The sequence below is a fragment of the Formica exsecta genome, unplaced genomic scaffold, assembly GCF_003651465.1.
Source record: "Formica exsecta isolate Colony F162 unplaced genomic scaffold, ASM365146v1 scaffold80, whole genome shotgun sequence".
NCBI classification, from domain to species: Eukaryota; Metazoa; Arthropoda; class Insecta; order Hymenoptera; family Formicidae; genus Formica; species Formica exsecta.
Window position 1 is genome coordinate 1,604,547 of NW_021853570.1, and position 22,141 is coordinate 1,626,687.

A 22,141-nucleotide genomic window follows, 5' to 3' on the forward strand; every position below is an offset into this window, starting at 1 on the left:
ATATATACCTGTTGCTCTCGTATTGCGACATTTTAACAATAATCAATTTTCGTGTTATCGTTCATTCTCATACACTGGCCTTAATTTTATATAGGACCTTGGGACGTGCCAAGGATCAAACGCGAGTTATTTTAAGCTGTCGCGCACTTAATTTCGGAGAACTGAATTATACTTGCCGCGTATAATTTCCCTCAATATTCGTGCATGGATCGTCATTCCAGCAATGCGGAGAACGTGAACAACACATTTGTACGTTCGACATTCAGTTTCGTCAGTAACTATTTGCCAGTAAAGACAAGCGAGATATGATTGTAACATAATATAATAGTTTACTTGAAATATCAGTCATCAGACTGATAATAAATAATGCTTGATTTAAAAGACGCAGTACGTTCCAGTCTGAATCATATAGGAACCTATTTCGCGAATATGATTTCATCTACCTATGTATCTTGAATAAGATCAACTATATTAGGTAAATATTAATAACGCATAACTATCATTAATTTAAAAAAAAAAGTCTCATAAACTCCACGATCGGTAGATTAACAAATCGTGGAAATAAATGCATCTCGAAATATTATCTATATTATATTTATCGAATTATATTGCACTTTGCGCATGACATAAAAAATCATGTACCTGTATAATGTAATTGCATACAATCGTTAAATTTCTTTCTTCGAGATATTTTAATCGTCGCGATAGATGGTTTGCCATCAACGTCACCATAATAATATAAATAAATTACGAAAATCTTGAATTCTTAGTCTCTCCTCGCGCAAGGACGTAACTCTATGTAAGCTAATTCCGACCGCGCTCGAAATTTCCGCTAAAAGACGAAAGAGACGCCGATGCCTTTGCCCGGTCCAACTATATTCCACGGTTGGCTCTCGCTAGTTTCTATATGAGATAGTCCGTTGCTTACGCGGTTCCTTCAAACTATATACACAAAATCGTTGATGGAGGTGGAAAATTGGGAGGGGACAGTCTGACGTTGGCGTCTCGCTATCAGTCTGATGCTGAAAGATAAGAAAGGGTGTTAAACCATTCGATTATTTTGTGCATCGGTACGCGTCTCGTCGAAATTCAAATTTTGAGCTCAATCATGTCGGTTGTGTACTTTTCTTTCAAAAAAATAAATAATTACGCTAAATCATCAATGAAAAATATAAGCGAGGAATCGCTTCTTTACCGCAGATTCTGTCTTTGATGATAAAGAACCATCTGAAAAACATAAAAGTTCATGTAAAGATAATGACATGAAAGAACGAAAGAAAAACAAAGACATTGCAGAAGAGCCGAGTTGTCATTATATTATCATAACTTAATTATGTAAGATTAAAAGGTAAACCATTTTACGCATTTTAATTTAATCTCGATAAATATGAGACATATACCGATGCATCAAACTTAATTAAACAAGTTTGCAGAGCGCCATCGCGCTGTCAAAATTGTCGAACGACCGATGTGTGTGTGTGTGTGTGTACCTCGCTAATTTTATCGCTCACGCGGTCGTTGTAGTGTGTCATAATCGGAGATTATGCGCGGCAGAGATGAATATCTTGAAAGAACTGAAGCATATGGCAGAAACGTGCTGTCTCTCCACGTGATTGTTGATATTCCTGAAACATTTTTAAATGTGAGAAGGGTATTAAATGGTATTAAAAAATGTTTAAAGATAGACCGAGCCGAAATGTTTGTTTGTAAAAGAATGTGGGCAATTTATGGCAATTACATCATCGCCGATATGTTCTGACAAGAAGGTGTAGTCCTCCTTGTCGATTCATCATGGGAAGTGATTGCTGCAAATGCGCTAATGGTAAAAAGAATTGCGCCATTACTGGATCCTCCTCCGATGGATCGGAATACCGGTAGGACGATAAAAAAAGAGCTCCTGATCTAATATTAGATTACAAACAATTATATCTTTACGACGCTGATGCTAAATAATACTCGCTCGTGTTCTTGAACACTTTACATATATCGACTATCTGTTAAATGCATGTAAATGCGATTAAATACATGTTTAATATTACGTGCTTAAAAGACACGTAAAGTAAATAAAAAAAGAATTTATTATATTGTGGCGTGACGTCGCGTCGCGTCAATGGATTCTCGCCGGTCTTACGTCAGAAACAATCAATAGATCGTGCTTATTAGATTTTTTCTTTTAGTTTTAAACAAGCCCCCGTCACACGACGAAAAAGATGATAAAAATAGGGCAGTAGAGCAATGCCAAGACTCTAGATCATTCTGTATGCTCGAAATATGCCTGGCCAATGTAGCATATTTTTACGTAGACGTAAGAACGCATATAAAGAACACAACAAAATAACAGATTGTCATCGCAGCGACACATAGTAAAAGTATAATAATCTTTCTTTTGTTTCATTCATTCTAACATTTAATTTGCTGCATTTAATTTTGGTACATATTACGCGAGAGATTAATTAAAAAGTTATTATATATATATATATATTTATTTACTCTTAATATATACATAAAAAAGTATAACTTTACTTAAATCGAATTAAATAAAATTAAGCGCAAATCGTAAAATTTGATCTTAATTAATTTCAAGACAATCCGAATCGTGCGGATCAAAAATATTAATAAAGAAATGATAGATTCAGCAAAAGCAACGATCTATCTGGTTGGACATTAATCATATGTCCCGAAAGGCAGCGTAATGAATGTGCTTCATAAATTAGATTGATGAATAATAAATTTATTATATTTAAATAATTTTGCAACAATTTACTTTTCCGGGCCGATCTATTGACATCTGATAAATTATAAAATTATCGCATATCCCTCTACTACTGACAAAGAATTGCACGAGGTTCTCCGTTCTCCTTATTTTTGTTTGAACTAAATATTGTTTGATTTACCAAATTTACAGAATACGAGACGGATTGCCAATTTCATCGGATCGATATCGATTGTCGATGCGAGGCAATGTCGTGCAATTGGCCTTGAAGCAATCGCGTAAAAACGATACGGGTTACTATTCTCTCGTAGCAACAAGACTTGGACAAGAAAACGATAAAGGAGCTGTAAAGAAAATTCACCTAAGTGTCAGCGAAGCAAGTTACGAAGAGGGTGATCCCCCAATCTTCTTGAGAAGATTGAGCGATCTTGCGGTTAAAGTCGGCACTCGAACCAGATTTCTGATAGAGATTCGAAGTTCAACCACTCCGAAGGTACGATTTCATATATAACGATAAATACACAGCGATAAGTACTAAAAAAAAGAATAAATTAATCGCGCATATATTGCACTGCGATTACAGTTTTCTTTGTGAATATTAGTTTGATTAGACAAAGAGTTTGTGTGTACATTTTAATGAGCCAAGAAAATAATTTACCATTTGGCACCATAGCCATGTTTGTAACATGACGTAAGAGACGTCCTGACCTAAGATAGGCAGATAATATATTGTGCCAACTATCGCGATCAACCCGGAAGATGGAACTGATGGTCCCAGCGGTGACTTATTGTCAAGCATTTCTCTTCCTTCTTCTATCCCAGTACCAGACGAAACGGGAAAGGCGAACTAAGACGGGCACTGGGAGGTCCATGACCTGAACTTACGGCGAAAGACGGTGAAGAGTAAAGGAAACTGGTTACGCGTCTTCTTGTGCGTCGTATTAATACTATTATTACGCATGCCCGCATACTATGTGCCAGGGACTATATATTCCGATATTCCTTCGCATGTCTCTTCCGCCATACGCGAAATAGCTTAACAGCGTTTATAGCGTTTGTATTATAGCATTTTGTTACAGCAAATAGTTAACGTACGCGTATTAAAATAAATTAATATCAAGAGACTGATCAAACGACATTCTTACAATGATTAAATTAAATTTATTAATTTCAGATATCTTGGTATAAAGATGACTCACCTATTCATGAGGGACTCAGATTCTCCCTCGTTCACGAAGGGAATTTTCATTGCGTCGACGTTGCTCCCGTCACGGTCGAGGATCAAGGATGCTGGACCTGCATGGCGGAGAATCGTAGCGGGAGATCCTCGTGCACATCTACTCTAACTGTTATCGGTAATCTTGCACTCGGTGTTTAATTGATATCTTAACACTCAACACGCCTTGATTAATCGCAGATTCGATTAAACTTTAGTTCCCAAGGCTTACAAAAGGCCAGAATTTGTCGAAGAACTTCGCGCGTTGCTCACTGAGACGGGTACGGTGTCATTGGAATGCAAAGTAATCGGTGTGCCCACGCCAGTACTAAGGTGGTTTAAAGACAGCAAGGAAATTAAAGCCGGCGACGTTTTCGCTTTGACCGCCAATCCCGATGACCCGACTTCCCTTGGTGTTTATACCTGCGAAGCAAATAATTGTATGGGAACAACCTATTCTTCTTCAAAGGTAAATGCGCTCGCCATTAATTTATTTAAATAATTTAATTGTAACGGTTTTGCTTTTACCGTCAAACATGTTGTTGTTCCATTCCAGGTTCACGTAGCCGGAAAAGGAAGCCGAGAAGGTTCGCTGAAACCAGCGGATGCTTTGGCACCGTCCGGGCCACTTCCGGTATTTAAACAGATACTCCAAGATGAATGTTGCCGAATCGGAGACACTCTCGTGCTGTCCTGCCGAGGTAGATTATAATTAATACAATTTTTTTAATTTTTTATTAGTTATTTATTTTATCTCTATATAAAACGTATTCGTTAACACAGTTCAAGTACCACCCTGGCCGAAGGTAATCGCCTGGTACAACAAAGGAGGTCGTGTCGAACCCGACGAAAGATATCACATAATAGAAGACGGCATCGGTGGATATTCAATGGAAGTGAAACAAGTAGAGGCCATGGACGAGGGTGAATGGAAGTGCGTCGCTACCAGCGAGGAAAATATGAAGCAATTCACGAGCTGCTACGTAGCCATGTCTAGTACGTATTGTAAAAATAAATAGCTAGTTGAAGTAACCATAATCGTCGTATCAACGTCTGTTTCATTTTTTAAAAGTTCCAAGAAACTATAGAAAACCGCGTTTCATGGAGAATCTGAAAGCAGTCTTGACGGAAGAAGGTCTTGTCTCGTTCGAATGCAAAGTCGTAGGTTTTCCGACGCCGTTGCTAAGATGGTTTAAAGACGGTCAGGAACTTAAGCCAGGAGACGTCTATCAATTAACCGGGACTAATTCATTAGGTAGGTCATACTCTCCTTCCTGTCTTTCATATGTATTTACACATTCTCCCGATAATGTTCAGGTTCGTATTGCTGTATCGCGAGAAATTGCATGGGCGAGGCCAAGAGTACAGCTGAATTAACTATCGAAGACATCCAGAATCAATTAAACGAGGAAGAACGTTTTCAGCTTTTAAGCACTAATCAGCCGCCAAAGTTTGTAAAAGGTCTCAGAAGTTGCGAGGCGAAGATAAACGAAGATTTTCGCTTTACAGTACAAGGTACTTATATTTGCCTATTTTTTTAAATAAATAAATCATACGAAGGAGATAAAAGGCAGTAAATTTATTAAATAAATTTAATTAATTAATTAAATGAACACACAATTGCTTTCCTATCACGCGCAGACTTAAATCGCATTGATGTTGCTTTTTTTTTTTTTTTTTTAGTAAGTATTGCACCGGAACCGAGTCTTTCTTGGTATAGAGACGATGCATTAGTGGAGGAATCCGACAAATATCACGCGGCGAAGGAGAATCTTGGCACATGCCATCTCGAAGTGCGAAAACTCGAATTTATCGATCAAGTGAGTATTCGCGAAGTACATAATTATCGTTTGCCGTAATGTAAGAAACGTTTATGAGTGATTTTTCTTCTAGGCCGAGTGGAAGTGCGTAGCGGCAAATGATTTTGGTCATAGCGTCACCTCCTGTTTCTTGAAGTTAATCATTCCCAAACATTACAAAAAACCGAAATTTCTCGAGAGTCTGCGCGCGATTCTGTCAGAAGAAGGCGCGGTAAATTTAGAATGCAAAGTTATCGGCGTCCCGCAGCCGGTTTTAAAATGGTACAAAGACAACGTCGAACTCAAACCCGGCGACATACACCGAATTATCTCCGGGCAAGACGGCACCTGCTGTTTAGGAACTTATACTTGCGAAGCTATCAATTGCATGGGAACAGTCAGTAGTTCCGCATCTTTATTAGGATTTGAAGGTAAATTTTTGCACGTAATAATTTTTAACTATATAATTCTCATGTAATTTCTAAGAAAATTAAAAAAAAAGTAATGTTTTTTGCGACCGTGTAATTGTTACGCGTTGTAAAGCTGTGAACATTTTAAACAGAAACAAAATTTGATTTGCAATGTCGCAGATAAAAAACAAACCAAGGAGATTCAGTCGCCAAACGGCCACGAACTGGCAAGGAATCTATCGTTGTCAACAATACATGAGGAACGAACTTCTCAGTTGTATGATACACCGCAGACAGATCATTCTGTCACTTTGGATGACCGTGGCGAAGTGTCCTTTAGTTTTGATGGCAAAGAAGTGTCGGTCAGTCTATACGAAACACCCGATCTCACCGAGGAAGAGGCGCTACAGATTGTTGAAATGTATGCCGATCAGTTGTCTGAACATGTAACAGGTAAGAATTTATTTAACTTTTATATTGATTATACATAATAATGTAATAATATTGTTATAATTATATGCTAAAAAATAATGCGTTCTTGTGTAGAACACAATGTGATCGAACTACCGCCAATGAGATTTGTCAAAGAAACATCTACGTCCGGTAATTTGCTGATGGAGGCCGTAGTAATCGACGTGTCGCCTGATTACTTTGTTAGCGCCGAAGAAGGCGATGATTTACGGACAGAAGCCGATTTCGAGGATGTTTCTATCATGGATGATGTGACGCACGTCCTCTCGTCGCCTGAACGCGATTCCCGAGGTTCTTTAAAGAGATCAGCTCGATACAACGGGGATGATGATGAGAAAGTTCCTAGTAAGCCACCTCGGAAAAAATCAACGAGTATATCGTCATCGAAAAGCGAGAAGAGCCAACGAATCGAATCCGAGAGCTTCCATAGCGCTCAAAAGGACGAGCCGCCATTGTCTCCGCTCTCATCCTTCAAGCAAGACGATAGCGACACTTTCGCGGACGCTTTATCATCTGCGCATCTCTCCATCACAGAAAGTCTCATTCAAAAACATATCACAGCGGAACATGATATAACAGATGCTAGAAAACGTAGTTTGAGCGCTGAAAGATCAACCGGCTCCAGTTTGGACGATGGAATCGGTGGTGATTCCTCCTTCGATTCCATGACTGGTGTTCCGAAAAAGAAACAGCGTAAAAACAAAAAAAAGAAAAAAGACAAGAGTAATTCCGAGGAGTATTCCGACCATAGTGATTACAAGGGTAGAAGAAGTAAATCAGAAGATAGAGCCGATGTGAAAATAGAACCGTATCAATCTATAGAATCGGTTGACGAAACAGGAATGGATATCGGAAATGGAATCGATACAAAAGAGACGATAAAGAAATCATTTTCTGAAGAAAGACTGTTAGATAATTTAACAAGCGTGACGGAAGCTATTAACGTACATACTTTGGAAGAGACTCGAAAACTGAAAAAAGATATTCTTTTAGAATCAAGAATGGTCCTGCGCAAAGCTTTGGAAACGTATGAAAAAGTTCCCGATACTTTAGTACCACGATTTTCCAGTATTCGCGAGCGAGTCAACGATGTATATCAAACATTGGAAATTTCAAAAGAAAAGAACATGGAAATCGAAACTTTAATCGATCTCGAAGAACCTCTGCATGCATTGCTGCAGGCTATTGATAAAATTACGTCAGCGGAGGACATAGAAATTATACGCAATTTTCTCGAACCATCGATCCTTCAGTTGTCATACATCGTCGAAAATCTCGGATTGTCATCTTTACAGCCTACGCTGACGATTTTAAGAAAAATCAACAAGCGCATTTGTAACATTCCTATTGAAACGGAAGGATTGTCCTCGATAAAATCAATTGCTGACGAAACTCGAAAAATACCCGAGGAAATTCTAGATATACTAATCGATATCCAGTCGGCGTTTAATGCGATTTTAGATTACATGGAATGTTCAAAACTCGCTATGAACGGAACTGCTGCTCCGCAGCAGGTTTTAACGGGATCGAGACTCGCGGCGTGTTTAGTAGAGTTAAGAGAGTGCGTATCCCACACAGCACATACTGCAATGACGTTGAAAGAAAATGAGACATTAAACAGTTTAATGGAATTTAGAGAACCCTTGTTAGATCTTCAAGTAGTTTTAGCGTCAGAGGAACATATTTTTTGGGAAATTACGTTACTGAAAAAAATTATCTTTGCCATTGAAAAATTGAAAAATGTCATTGTAACAATACTAAAGAATTCCAAAAATCCTGAAACAATTGCGCGAGTAAAAATAATTCTTCAGATATTGGAAGATACTAATAAGCAAATATCAAAATTGATGGAACAATTGTTAGAGATGGAAGCTGTACAGAAACACGTGCTAAAAAACCTAAACATTGATCAAAGTTTAAGCAGCGTGCATTTCGCTTTATCATCGGTTTTAGAAAAGCAAGAAAAATCTGCAAGCTCATATCATTTAATTACATGTATTGAAGCGTTACGTCAGACAATTGGTTCTTCGGCGATTACAATAGCCAATTTATACAATCCAATCGATAATAATATAATTCAAGAGATTAATGAATTAACTGATCCGTTGTTAAATCTGCAAAAAAATTTATTAACGGAAAAACATGAACCAGAAGAGGAGCAAATTCTAATTAATTTGATAAATCCCATCAATAAATTGAAAGAGATAATTCACAGCATAACGGAAAGCGGTTCTTCGGTCGAGTTAATAGTGCCTATGATAAAATTATTGGAAGAAATAGAGAAAGATGTAATTCTTGTAGCAAAAGAAATATCAAAGAAAAAATCTCAAGAGGAAAATGCTCGAAGAGAAAATACGGAAAAGAAAAGCGATTCAAAATGCATTCTCGCTAATCAAATCAGCCGTTCTTTAGAACCTATTAAACAATGGTTATCCACGTCTGAAGACAGTACAAAGGACGAAATAGAATCTACTCTAAGCTTAACGATCGAGGAATTGAAGAGAGACGTCACTCAAATTGCCATTCAAACGTCATATTCTGAACCACCAAATGATGAAAGTTTGATAGAAGCATTGATTGATCTTCGAGAACCATTAATAAAACTTAAAAATGCTATTTCTATATATCACAGGCCGGAAGATCTCTTGACTTTAGAGAACTTAGGTCAGCCTATGAAACATCTTTTGCATATTATCACGGACATTCTTCATGAACATGCGGAAGAAGAGCGTTTAAAATCGATAGTAGATATCGTCGAACAAATTGAAAATCAAATACCGCTTTCGATCGAAGATGCTCTCCACCAGCAAGAACTTGGACAATCTGTCAAAACATTCAATGTGGAAGAGGAAGAAGAAGCTATTACAGTTTCTTCCCGAGAAACAATTCCAGGCACTCTTACAGAAATCGCGTCTACACCATTTGAAACCGGATCCACTACATTGCCTATTGAACAACTTGTAATAGAAGATACTGTCAAAATAGTTGACGATGTCGCTCTACAGGCTGTAAAGGCTGACAAGCAAAAAAGAGAGGAGAATGCGGGCAAATTAATTACAGTCTTGTCGGAAACCTTGGAGAAGCTTCAATTAGAGATTACTAGTATTTTAGAAGATTTCGAGGAATCGGCAACGCGAATCGCTACGATTCCCCAATCAAAATTAGCCAATTTTCTCGAAGAATTGAGAAGGACCATCTCTACAATACGCATGATAACCACCGTTTACGATAAAGAAATTGGATCATCTGAAGAAAAAGTTAATCAAACAATTCTAGTGTTAACTAATTTAACACAACCGCTAACAAATATACAAGAACTGCTTTCCAGACCATGCAAACATGATGTCTCGGAACTTATGATATTGAATCAATTAACGCCACTGTTGAATGTGATAGAAAATAACGTGATAAAACAAGCAATTGATTTTGTCGATAAAAATGAAGACACGGAGAAAGAGTTTGAATTTCTTGTATGCGTTTTAAAAGACATTAAAGCAGAAATTCCCACTCGAATTCAAGAAATATCATCAAAACAAAAAATTTTGGAATGTCTCCGAGATATCTCGAAGCCTCTAGATAGCATTGTAGAGCGTATGAACGATCTGGAAAAAGCTGCGGAAGAAACCCTCGAGACGGATGTCGCGAATATTTTGGGAAAGCCAATTGCCGCTCTTTTAAAAAATATCAAGACCGCTATCCAAGAAGTAGATACGCTAAATCGACGAGAGCCAATAATTAACGAATTACGAAATCTTCTCGAACCTTTGATAGAATTTCATACCTGCCTTTCAATGATACAGAGCATTCGACGAAGTTTGGTTCCCGAAGCCAGTTTATTAGACGAAAGAAGAAACGTTATCCTGCGAGCGGTGGATGATTTGCGGAAAAAAGTTTGTCATACTGTCGAAGCAATCGCGAATATGGAAGAAGCCTCTCTATTCGATGAATCTTTGATGTCGCTTAATTCCGCGATTCTGCAAGTACAGAAGCAAATCGGCAAGACTGATTATTCGCGCCGATCTAGTAGTGTCAAGATTTCTCTTCAGCATCGACTTACTGGAACGTTGAATCGCTTAGCAAATGCTATAATAACTGTGGAAGAACACGCTGACAGAGATACATATGGAATATTATCCAAATGCTTGGAGGCATTGCAGAAACAAATCTCCTTCACGCAAATGCAATTTATTCAGATTGATAGTGAATCAATTGACGAAGAGGCAATTGTAGAAGGCTTTCTTTATCCGACTAATCAACTTCTATCGGCGTTAAATATTCTTAAAGAAAAAATACCGTCGGCGATTTCACATAATTTAATAATTCAGTTTCAAGAACTAGCCGATTCGATCTCAGAACTAAATTCTTCTTTGTCGGCGCATAAAGCGGAACTTATACAAAGAGGCGCTTCTATAGGAGCGCCTATCGTAGAAACCTTTTGTGCCGTTACGGATGTCTTAAATCACGTGAAAGATTCCATAATGACAATAGAGAAGATAATCGAACAGAAAGAGAGCAAAGTCATCACAAAAGTAGAAAGTGTCACTGATGAAATTATAGAAATATCGCAAGAGGAAATTGAGAGCGTAATAATGATCACGGAAATACCATCGGCAGTTCAAGAGGTTGCTCAATCGAAGATTGAAGATACACCTAAAATAACACAAACACCGGTTATAGAAAATCTAGAAGCGGTGATCCATATTGAACAAACGGAAGATAATCTAGCGGATACAAAATATGAGGAGAATCGGGAAGAAAATGAAAAACGAGAAGACTTGATAAATCAGATGTCAAAGTTCAACTCTGCGATAAATAGCCTGGCACAGCCGTTGAGAGAACTGATCAATTTCGTGAAATCCGCTACGCAAGAATCGCTGACTTCAAAATCCGAGGAGAACAAGCGAAAAATACAAGAGCTAACAGCATTGGTACAAATTCTTTACGATTTACAAGCTACAAATATTTCTATTAAGACGGCATTGTCTTCCTCGTCCATTATACTAGTAGATAATAAATTTTCTCGTATGGAAGATATCCTGACTGATTTTGAGCGAGCTATCGGTACGGTTATTTCTTTGACTGACGCAGGAGTGAGACCAGAATTAAAGGAGAACATTATGACGTCTTTACAATCTATTGCCGAGCCCTTAGATGCTCTTGAAAATATATTGGCATCTATATGTCAGACGTTTGATGGAGACAAATACGTCGACAGAGAATCGTTATCGATAATTGCAAAAGAATTAATGCCGTGCATTAAAGACACTGTTAAATCTATAAATGAGATCCAGATATTAAAATCTGTTAGAATTGCTGACGAGAAAGAAACAGAAAAATTGAAAATAAAAGAGGAAGCAAATAATATTGAAGAAACGACTGCGCGACCTCTCGAAGAACTGATAGAAGCTATTATGGATTCTCAGGATCAGGTAAAATGCGACAAAACTTCGCTTTACGAATCTAGTTCGCCTTCCGCCGATTCGATCGAATCAAAAAGCATCGACAATTTACAATTGATGGAAGTAGAAACACAATTAAATGAAACACTCGTTAAAAAGGCAGACGATTCAATGGCACAAGATACAGTAGAAATACCGCAACAAGAATTGACATCCGCACCAGCATCTAGCCAAATCGGAGAAATACTTACTGAGAAGAAAGAAGTGATAAAGTCTGTAACAGAATCCTTGGAAGAAGTCAAAGAGCAAAATTTAGGAGCGATTAGTCAGCAAAAAATAGAATTAACTCAAGTATCTGAAAAATATGAAATGCAGGAAAAACAAATAAAAGCTGAAACTTTGCAAGCAATTATTTCTCCTCTTCAAGTATTGCATAAATCATTCGACGAAATCGGAGAAATAGGAATTTTAGAATCATCTGACAAGAAAACGATAGCATTTTCGACTCTGATAGAACCGTTGTTAACTCTAAAAGTTGCATTACCGTCCGAAGTTACTGAGGAAATAAAGCAAGACACAGTGCCGTTAGAAAAGTTATCTATCACATGCGTTTTGCAAGAACTACAAAAATCAATCGCTACAATTCAAGAGCAAGTACAACTTAATACTGTAGCCGAAGCCAATTCAAGCAAAACGTCTAAAATGCGTTTAATGCAAGCCATCGAAAAACCATTAGAAGATTTAAAAATGTCAATCGCGTGCATCCAATCCGATCCAATAACTAGTCAATTGATTCAGGAAAAAGCGGAGTTATCGAGCGTTGAACAGATCACAATTTTACAAACTCTTGCGAAATCAGTGGAGCAATTTGGAGAAAGATTTATGTCTATTACTAATGAGATAAAAATAGAAGCAGAATCTGTACCACCATTGCAAATTGTTAAACAAAAAGATCAAGAGCTTGAGCCAGAAATTTTACATAAGATTGTTGATCCGATTCATATTCTACGTGAAACACTCTCTCAAATCGAAGAATTAAAGAGTCATAAAGCTGAGTTGCTAGAAATACCAGAACAGGAAAGAGAGATTGTTCAATTAAATACGGTGATAAATCCTTTGGAAAAATTAGAACAATTATTAATCACAGATATACAACAGATTACAGTGGCGCAGGAGAAAGTTACGGAAGATCTTAGCGGAAATCAAGTTTCATTGGCAAGTGCGGATTTAAAGCCCGTACTAGAAGAGCTAAGAAACTCAATTGTTGTAGTCCAGCAGCAAGCAGTCTCTAACGAAGATAGTCTTACAGTAAAAACTTTAAACGAAGCTTTCGAAAATCTGAAAACGCCATTAACAATCATCGAAGAAATTGCCGATCGCTTCGATGAAGTTGCTGAAACTGAAAAATTATCGACTTTACTAACATTTGCGAAATCGGTGGAAGAAACAGTGAATCAACTAGCTATAGCTAAGCAAAATGTAATGCAACAAGAAATGCGAGAAATTTCTCTGTTAAAAGCGATAACTATTCCAATCGAAGGGCTACAAAGTGCAATATTGAAACTCGAAGATCAAGTGTCTCAAACATTGGAAACAAAAGAGTCAATAAAACTTGTTGCTTTAGAATGTATAGTGCAACCGTTGCAAGAGTTACAGCAATCTTTCTTAATTGCATCTCATCAGGAGATCGCCCAATCTTTGCAACGATTGCCAATCAAGCCGATATTGGACAATTTGAGTAAATCTCTTGCGGTGATTCAAGATCAAACTACGATCGTTCAAGATTTACTCGCGGAGGCGAATACAGATGATTTGACAATATTAAAAGATTTTGCAAAATCACTCGGTAATTTGAGAACGTCGACAGTGGTCCTGCAACAATTAAATGCGATAGAAAACGCTGGCCAACAAATCGTAGAGATTGAAAATGCGTCCGCGTTGCAAGCATTCGCAAAATCTATCGAGGAATTTAAAAAATGTTGCTCCGTCGTCGTCGAACGGCCGAGAGTCATCGAAGTCTTCGCGACAAATGCAGAATTAAAACAATCGGTCAAAACGGATACGCAACCCCTCGAAAGTATTATCGAGCCTCTACGAATTTTACAAGAGCAAATTTTAACCATTGAAGAAACTAAAATGCAAGAATCTGAAATCTTGGATATTACGGAGACAAAAAAACCGGTTACCGTGTTGAGCAGTCTAGTTGGTCCCTTGCAACAACTTGAAAAATCTTTTATCGCAACGGTGCGCAAGGAGCATGTGATCGAACATGATGGACAGGATCTAAAAGCCGAATCATCTTCCATGAGCTTAGAAAAACTTGCCTTACAGCCTATCCTCGAGGAGGTGCAAAAGTGCATTGCCACTGTTCAAGAGCACGTGATATTAGAGGCAGGCAGCCAAATTATCTCGGAAACAGAAACTGACGCTTTACTGAAATCGATCGCGCAGCCTCTAGTGGATCTAAGAGCCTCCGTTGCCTCTATTCAGCAAGTAGCCGCAGTTGCGCCTGATCCTTTAAACGAACTGGCACAGCAACACAATGTCTCGGCATTGGAAACGTTCGCCGAAACTCTCCACAATCTATCGGAATGTATAGCAATGTGCAATCATCAACAGATAATCATGGAGCCTGTGGCAGACACCTTTTCCGAAGACGCTTCGTCTTTGAATACATGGGCAGATGTAATCGACGAACAATCTCTTTCAAAAGTCACGCGTCCGATGGTGATCGATCAGGGCGCGATCGAATCTCCTGTCGAGATCGCGATATCGATATCGGAAGATGAAGCATCCGCGTTGAAGACATTAGCAAAGCCTTTAACCGAATTACGAGAATGCCTTGCACTGGTCGTTGAAGAGCGCAAAGTAGTCACGCCGAGCGATACGACGTCTTCTTTATCGGAGAGGGAAAATGTCTCTCTGTTGAAAACGATGATACAGCCTTTGTTAGAGTTGAAGGATGCAGCCACAGCGGTAATTATTCAAGAACAGACAACTATGGAACGTGCAAATGAACATTCATTCGCAATCGAGGATAAGAATGAATTCGCCCTTCATCCATTGATGGAACCGCTCGAGGAACTGCGCCATTCCATCGCCGTAATACAGGATCAGATGTTGGTTGAAACATCAATGGATCGACCGAAGAATGACATTGTATTAGATGCACTGGCTGAACCTCTGTTCGACCTCCAGCGCGCTATATCGGTTCTAGAAGCACGAATTATATCGCCGGATGTCGAGTCGATGCCTGAAGATACGAGCAACAATTGGATCACGGAATGTTTAGCGGTTCCTCTGCACGAGATAGAGAGATCGATAGCCGATATTCGACAATGCACAATAATGGAACCTGAAACTGTAATTATGGAAGAACAAATAAGAACATCAACGCCAAACTGGTCTATTGTGGAAGAATTATCGAAACCGATGGAAAATATTAAGACAGCTATATTGCGTATGGAAGATGACTATACCGAAACTGAAGTTCTCAAAACAATGGCAAAATCACTTACTAATGTACAAGAGAGTTTGATGTTATTGACAAACAAATATAATTTAAATGCTATTGATGAGGAAACCAATATTGACGCTATTATCAATTCTCTTTTTAATCTTGAGAAATGCATTTCATTCGTTAAGAGAGAAATTGTCGATAAACCAATGTCCGAATCATCAAATACCATAGAAACAGATACTACTATATCCACCGCTCTTAATGTACCATTAAACGAGCTAAAATATTCCATTGTGACCGTAAAAGAATCCCCAAGCATTTATCTAAAGGATTTAAAAAGACCCTTGGAACTCTTGCAAGATGCGCTCGAAGCAGTTATATCTATACAACAAAATAAAAAGCTCTTGGAATTATCGACAAAAATAATGAATACTATTTTGAATATTAACACGTCTGTTGAATCTATCGGACACAAATTAGAGGAACAACAGATGTCTGTCATCGAGATTTGTATCGAATGCGAAGCACTCGGAATATTGACGAAACTTTTACAGAATATTAAACAGTGTATCGCACAAATACAAGAGAAACCGAGTACCGAATTGATGATCAATGCCTTGCAAAATCTCGAGAAATCAGTAGCTATAATACAACAGCAGTCAGCCGATAAACCGTTGGCGGATCCGCAGCATACAAATTTCGGTATCCTCTCGAAAAATTTAATACCGTGCCTTCATGAATTGCAAGAGTCAATGGAAGAGGCGAAAACTTTATGGCATACACAAACAATATTAGAAGGATTAAAAATTCTTGAGAAACCGATCTGCAAATTGCAATCTGTCATAAATATTATATGTGATCAGTTTTTGGTAGGAGAAATGAGTCAGACAATAGAAAAACAGAAGAAAGTACCTCAAAAGAAATCTGCAAAAAAAGAAATAGAAAAATCTAAAATTGAAACAAGTATTGAAAAAGACGATGAAGTAAAGAAAACAATAAAAGTAGAAATAGAAGAAACTAAGCTGACAGACAATGCAGACTCTACAGTAATTAATGATACGGTAGATAAAGAGGAAAAAAAGAGTTTAGAAATACAACAGAAACAGGAAAAAGAAGAAGAAAAATCAATTAAGGAGAAATTAGAACAGCCAAAAGATGATATAGTTGAAAAAAAGAAAGAAAAAGAAGAGGAATATAAAAAGATAGAGAAACAACAAGAATATATAAAAGAGACCGATAAAATAAAAAGTGAAACTGAGGAACAAAAGAAAGAGGAAACAGAAAAAATAAATAAAGAACAGAAAAGCAAAGAAATTGAACAAGTAAGAGAAGAAGCAGAGCAAAATGAAACAAGTATAAAAGATAAAAAGATTAAGAAAGATAAAAAAGAACGTAAGACAACACAAGAAACCGAAAGTTTAAAGAAAGAAGAAGCTGGAGAAATAAAACAAATCGAAAAGCAGCAAAAGGAAATGAATGTGACAGAAAGCATAAAAAACGAAATCGAAGAGTTTAAAAAAATCACAGAAACTGGAGAAATAAAAAGCGAAAATAATGAACAAAACAAAGAAAATCGTGAGAAAATAAATAAAGTGGCAGAGGAACAAAAAAAAGAGCAAGAGACTGTACAAGAAAGAAAGGAATCAGATAAAAGTAAAAAAACTGAAAAGAATCTAAGCACAAAGGTAGAAAAAACAGAAAAGGATAAAGCAGAAGAAACCAAAAATAAAGTGGCAGAGGAACGAAAGGAAGAGCAAGAGACTGTACAAGAAAGAAAAGAATCAGATAAAAGTAAGAAAACTGAAAAGGATCTAAGCACAAAGATAGAAAAAACAGAAAAGAATAAAGCAGAAGACATCAAAGATAAAGTGGCAGAGGAACACAAGAAAGAGCAAGAGACTGTACAAGAAAGAAAAGAATCAGATAAAAGTAAGAAAACTGAAAAGGATCTAAGCACAAAGGTAGAAAAAACAGAAAAGAATAAAGCAGAAGACATCAAAGATAAAGTGGCAGAGGAACACAAGAAAGAGCAAGAGACTGTACAAGAAAGAAAAGAATTAGATGAAAGTAAGAAAACTGAAAAGGATCTAAGCGCAAAATTGGAAAAAACAGAAACGAATAAAGTAGAAGAAACCAAAGATAAAGTGGCAGAGGAACACAAGAAAGAGCAAGAGACTGTACAAGAAAGAAAAGAATCAGATGAAAGTAAGAAAACTGAAAAGGATCTAAGCGCAAAAGTGGAAAAAACAGAAACGAATAAAGCAGAAGAAGCCAAAAATAAAGTTGCAGAGGAACGAAAGGAAGAGCAAGAGACTGTACAAGAAAGAAAAGAATCAGATAAAAGTAAGAAAACTGAAAAGGATCTAAGCACAAAGATAGAAAAAACAGAAAAGAATAAAGCAGAAGAAGCCAAAGATAAAGTGGCAGAAGAACACAAGAAAGAGCAAGAGACTGTACAAGAAAGAAAAGAATCAGATAAAAGTAAGAAAACTGAAAAGGATGTAAGCACAAAGGTGGAAAAAACAGAAACGAATAAAGCAGAAGAAGCCAAAGATACAGAGAACAAAAAAGTACAAGCGAAGGAAAAGAAAGAGGCTGAAATAATAGAAAAGGAAAAAGAACTGAAAGATATAAAAGAAAATGAAAGAGTAAAAGATGCAACAGAACATAGTAAAAAAGATGAAATTGAAAAAGTACAGAAAGAAGAAAAAGAAAAAACAGATAGAACACAGCAAAAAGAGCAGGAACATATAAAAATAGAAGAAACTGAAATCGCAAAAAAAGAAAAAGACACGCACGACAACAAAATGGAAGTCGAAGAAATAAAAAAGCAAGAGGAGAGTAAAACTCTCAAAAAAGATAAGAAAGAGCAAGAGAAAGAAAACGAAAAAGCAAAAAGCAAAAAGACTGAGAAACTGAAAAAGGAGAAAGAAAAGCTGGCACAAGAGAAACAATTAAAAAAGGAAAAAGACGAAAAGTCAAAAGACGAAGAGAAAACGAAGGAAATGGAAAAGAAAAAGGAGGAATCTAGTAAGAAAGATGAGTCTGCACAAGAAATAAGAAAAAAACAGGAACAAGTAGAAGCAGTAAAAACACAAGAGCAGAAGGAAAAAGAAATAACAGAAAAAGTAAAAGAGAAAGAAGGCAAAGAAGCAAAAGATGATGTGAAAGAATTAGAAACGAAAAAAGAAAAGTCTAACAAAACAGAAGAATCTACAGAGAAAAAGAAAGAAAAGGAACAAAAACAAGAGGATAAAGTTAAAATATCAAAGAAGGAGGATGAGGAACAAAAACAAACAACTAAAACTGAAAAAATAAAGGTAGCAGAAAATCAACAAGCAGAAACAAAGAAAGATATGCAAGAGGATAAGAAAAAAATAACACAAGAGAAGGATAAGCAGGAAGATAAAAAAATAGAAAAGAAAAGAGAAGAACAAATAGAAAAAGAAAAGGAGGAGATTGTTAAAATAGACCAAGTGGTACAGCAAACACAAAATGAATACATAAAGAAAGAAAATGATGAAGATAAGAGCAAACAAAAATATAAAGACGCAAAAAAGGATCAAGAACTAGGAGAAAAGACACGTATAAAACAAAAACAAGAAGAAAAATCGAACCAAGAAATTCAGAAATTACAATCGAGAGAGGATAAAGATTTATGTTTAAAAGTGGATAAATATCAGGAAACACAAAAAGATGACGCAATACTCCAAAAACGACAAGAACAGAAAAAATCGCAATTTGAAAAAATAGAAAGAACAAAAAGAGATGAGGAACAGAAACCGTGGAGGCCACGGGAAGATGAAAATTGGTTACGTACGAGAAAAGAGGAGCGAGTTAACAGAAATGATGAATACAGATTAGACAAAGAACGTAAAGAGGAATATGATCGTCAAAAAAGAAATGATAATAAAAGGCTTCATCGAATGGAAATGGAACGCTTAGAAAATAAAAAAACCGTGGGGCAATCCAAAAGAGATGAAACTGATTATATATTTAGAGCAAACGAGGAGAGGTTTCAGAAAAGAAGCGAGGAAAAGAGAATCAGGGGAGACGAGACTGCTAGATTATTATGGGAAGAAGGACAAAAATTACGAAAAAGACAGGAGGAAGAGATATACAGGAATAATGAAAGAAGAAAGGAGCAAATTAGAGAAAGCGAATGGTCCAGAAGACGTGAAAACGAATCCGATCGCTTCCTTAAAAACATGTTGGAAACCAGATACAAGCCCGACAAATCGACCGCAATGTTTTTCGACGTCGATTATTCGCGAGAATATACTTCACGATTTGATAAAAAAATCGCAATTTGAAAAAATAGAAAGAACAAAAAGAGATGAGGAACAGAGACCGTGGAGGCCACGGGAAGATGAAAATTGGTTACGTACGAGAAAAGAGGAGCGAGTTAACAGAAATGATGAATACAGATTAGACAAAGAACGTAAAGAGGAATATGATCGTCAAAAAAGAAATGATAATAAAAGGCTTCATCGAATGGAAATGGAACGCTTAGAAAATAAAAAAACCGTGGGGCAATCCAAAAGAGATGAAACTGATTATATATTTAGAGCAAACGAGGAGAGGTTTCAGAAAAGAAGCGAGGAAAAGAGAATCAGGGGAGACGAGACTGCTAGATTATTATGGGAAGAAGGACAAAAATTACGAAAAAGACAGGAGGAAGAGATATACAGGAATAATGAAAGAAGAAAGGAGCAAATTAGAGAAAGCGAATGGTCCAGAAGACGTGAAAACGAATCCGATCGCTTCCTTAAAAACATGTTGGAAACCAGATACAAGCCCGACAAATCGACCGCAATGTTTTTCGACGTCGATTATTCGCGAGAATATACTTCACGATTTGATTCTGGTATTTCGACGCTTTCTAGCACTTCCAGATCGTATAGCTGGAGAGATTCTTTGACGTCATTAAGTAGAAGAAGAATCGACGATTACTGGGATTATAAATTACACGGCTCTTTTATGGATAAATATTATTTCGACGCAGGATCGTCGTACAGAAGGCGCAAGAAAAGAGATAACCGTATGATTCGCGCGAGATCCACTAGTTTACTAAAGTACGAAGACTATTCGACCGGAGATAGCGATGCTACCATTGTACCTAGCACTCGACGCATTCGACCTATCCGACGTACAAAAACAGAGGCTACCCCACGTATCAATTTCGACATTTACGAGTTTATTCCGTCTAGCTACCCTGGCTTCGGTCAAAGTGAGGTACTTGTCCGATATTAAATTATTTCTCAATGCTTTGCAAACAAAGCAGAATTTTTTTTAATAATTTGTCGGAAATATTGCAGGATCTTCCGTGGGACAAACCAAAGAAGCCATCGTTCTGCACGAGACTGACGAACAGAATCGTAGGAACTGGTATGAGAACAAGACTGACCTGCACCGTACTTGGTAATCCGGAACCGCGCGTCTACTGGACTAGAGATGGTCAAAAGTTGGATGTATCAGACAGTCGCTGCAGAACGCGATACGAGAACGGTATGGCCTATCTGGAATTATACGACGCACTTCCCACAGACGCCGGAATATATGCGTGCGTAGCTGAGAATACGCATGGCATTTCGAGCACCGAGTCCACCTTAAGGGTTTATTCCGATTATAAACCTGCGCATTCGCCTCCAACATTTGTAAAATCAATTAAAGGTATACACGTTTGTAATATGCGTTTTAATTTTCGCATGCATTGTATTAATGTTATTTTTTTCGCGTAGACACTTACCGATATTCCGATCAGAAGCTCATCTTGGAATGTCGTGTACGAGCACATCCGACTCCTTCGATTTCCTGGCTAAAAGACGGGCGGATTCTTGAGGGCGAGCGTTACGAGCAGATCTATCTCGACGATGATATATATCGATTAGAGATAGCGAATCCTAATGCCGCAGATAATGGACGATACACGTGTCGTGCGGTAAACGAGTTGCACACCGAGGAAATATCTCATATAGTTCACGTCGAAGGTGATAGACAGATTATATGCCATGAATAAATATAAGAAGCATTTAAATACACGCAATTGAAATATGATTTTAGATTGGCAATCGACGAGCCGATACGATATAAAATCGAGCAACGAAATTGGATCGGAATTTGCGCGACGACCACGATTCTCTAATTTATTAAAGGATTACAACGTGCCTGCTGGCGGTACCATCGCTCTTCAAGTAGAAGTTAAAGGTAATAAGCAGTTTGATTTACTTATTAGAATTTTTGAATATTTTGATTTATTGTACAGGTACACCAGCTCCGGAAGTAAAATGGTTACGCGGTGACCGGAAGGAGCCGATAGCCATATCGAAGGCGAAAACCTTCACCGAGCGTGGACTTCACACGTTAATTGTACCCGAGGCCACAGAATCGGAAAGAGGTACATACGTGTGTAGAGCGATCAATGCTTACGGACAAGTGGACACGTCGGTGACAGTGGACGTAATATCATCGAGCGCTATCGACGGCGGAAAACCGGCGGTGTTCGTCTCGAGACCGTCCAAGAAATCGATCGACGTGACCGTCGGTGAAGACGTCAGTATATCCTTTCGAGTCAACGGTACTCCTAAGCCACGAGGTAAAGTTTAATAATACGACTCTATTGTATTTTAATAATTTATTGTATTCTTGGACAGGATATCAGTGTCAAAATTTG

The 22,141-nt window shown here is 37.5% G+C and overlaps 1 protein-coding gene across 1 annotated transcript in view; it reads left to right on the forward strand.

Annotated features, from left to right (window-relative positions):
* The window catches only part of LOC115244207 (titin homolog), a 37,321-nt gene that overhangs the window by 1,549 nt on the left and 13,631 nt on the right, over positions 1–22,141 (forward strand). The window contains 16 exon segments of the mRNA XM_029821664.1: positions 2,906–3,206; positions 3,888–4,068; positions 4,148–4,398; positions 4,486–4,630; positions 4,713–4,925; positions 5,002–5,184; positions 5,247–5,444; positions 5,613–5,749; positions 5,823–6,159; positions 6,319–6,591; positions 6,685–19,761; positions 19,763–20,703; positions 20,787–21,141; positions 21,210–21,458; positions 21,532–21,675; positions 21,734–22,063. Coding sequence (XP_029677524.1) covers positions 2,906–3,206; positions 3,888–4,068; positions 4,148–4,398; positions 4,486–4,630; positions 4,713–4,925; positions 5,002–5,184; positions 5,247–5,444; positions 5,613–5,749; positions 5,823–6,159; positions 6,319–6,591; positions 6,685–19,761; positions 19,763–20,703; positions 20,787–21,141; positions 21,210–21,458; positions 21,532–21,675; positions 21,734–22,063 — 17,315 coding nt within the window.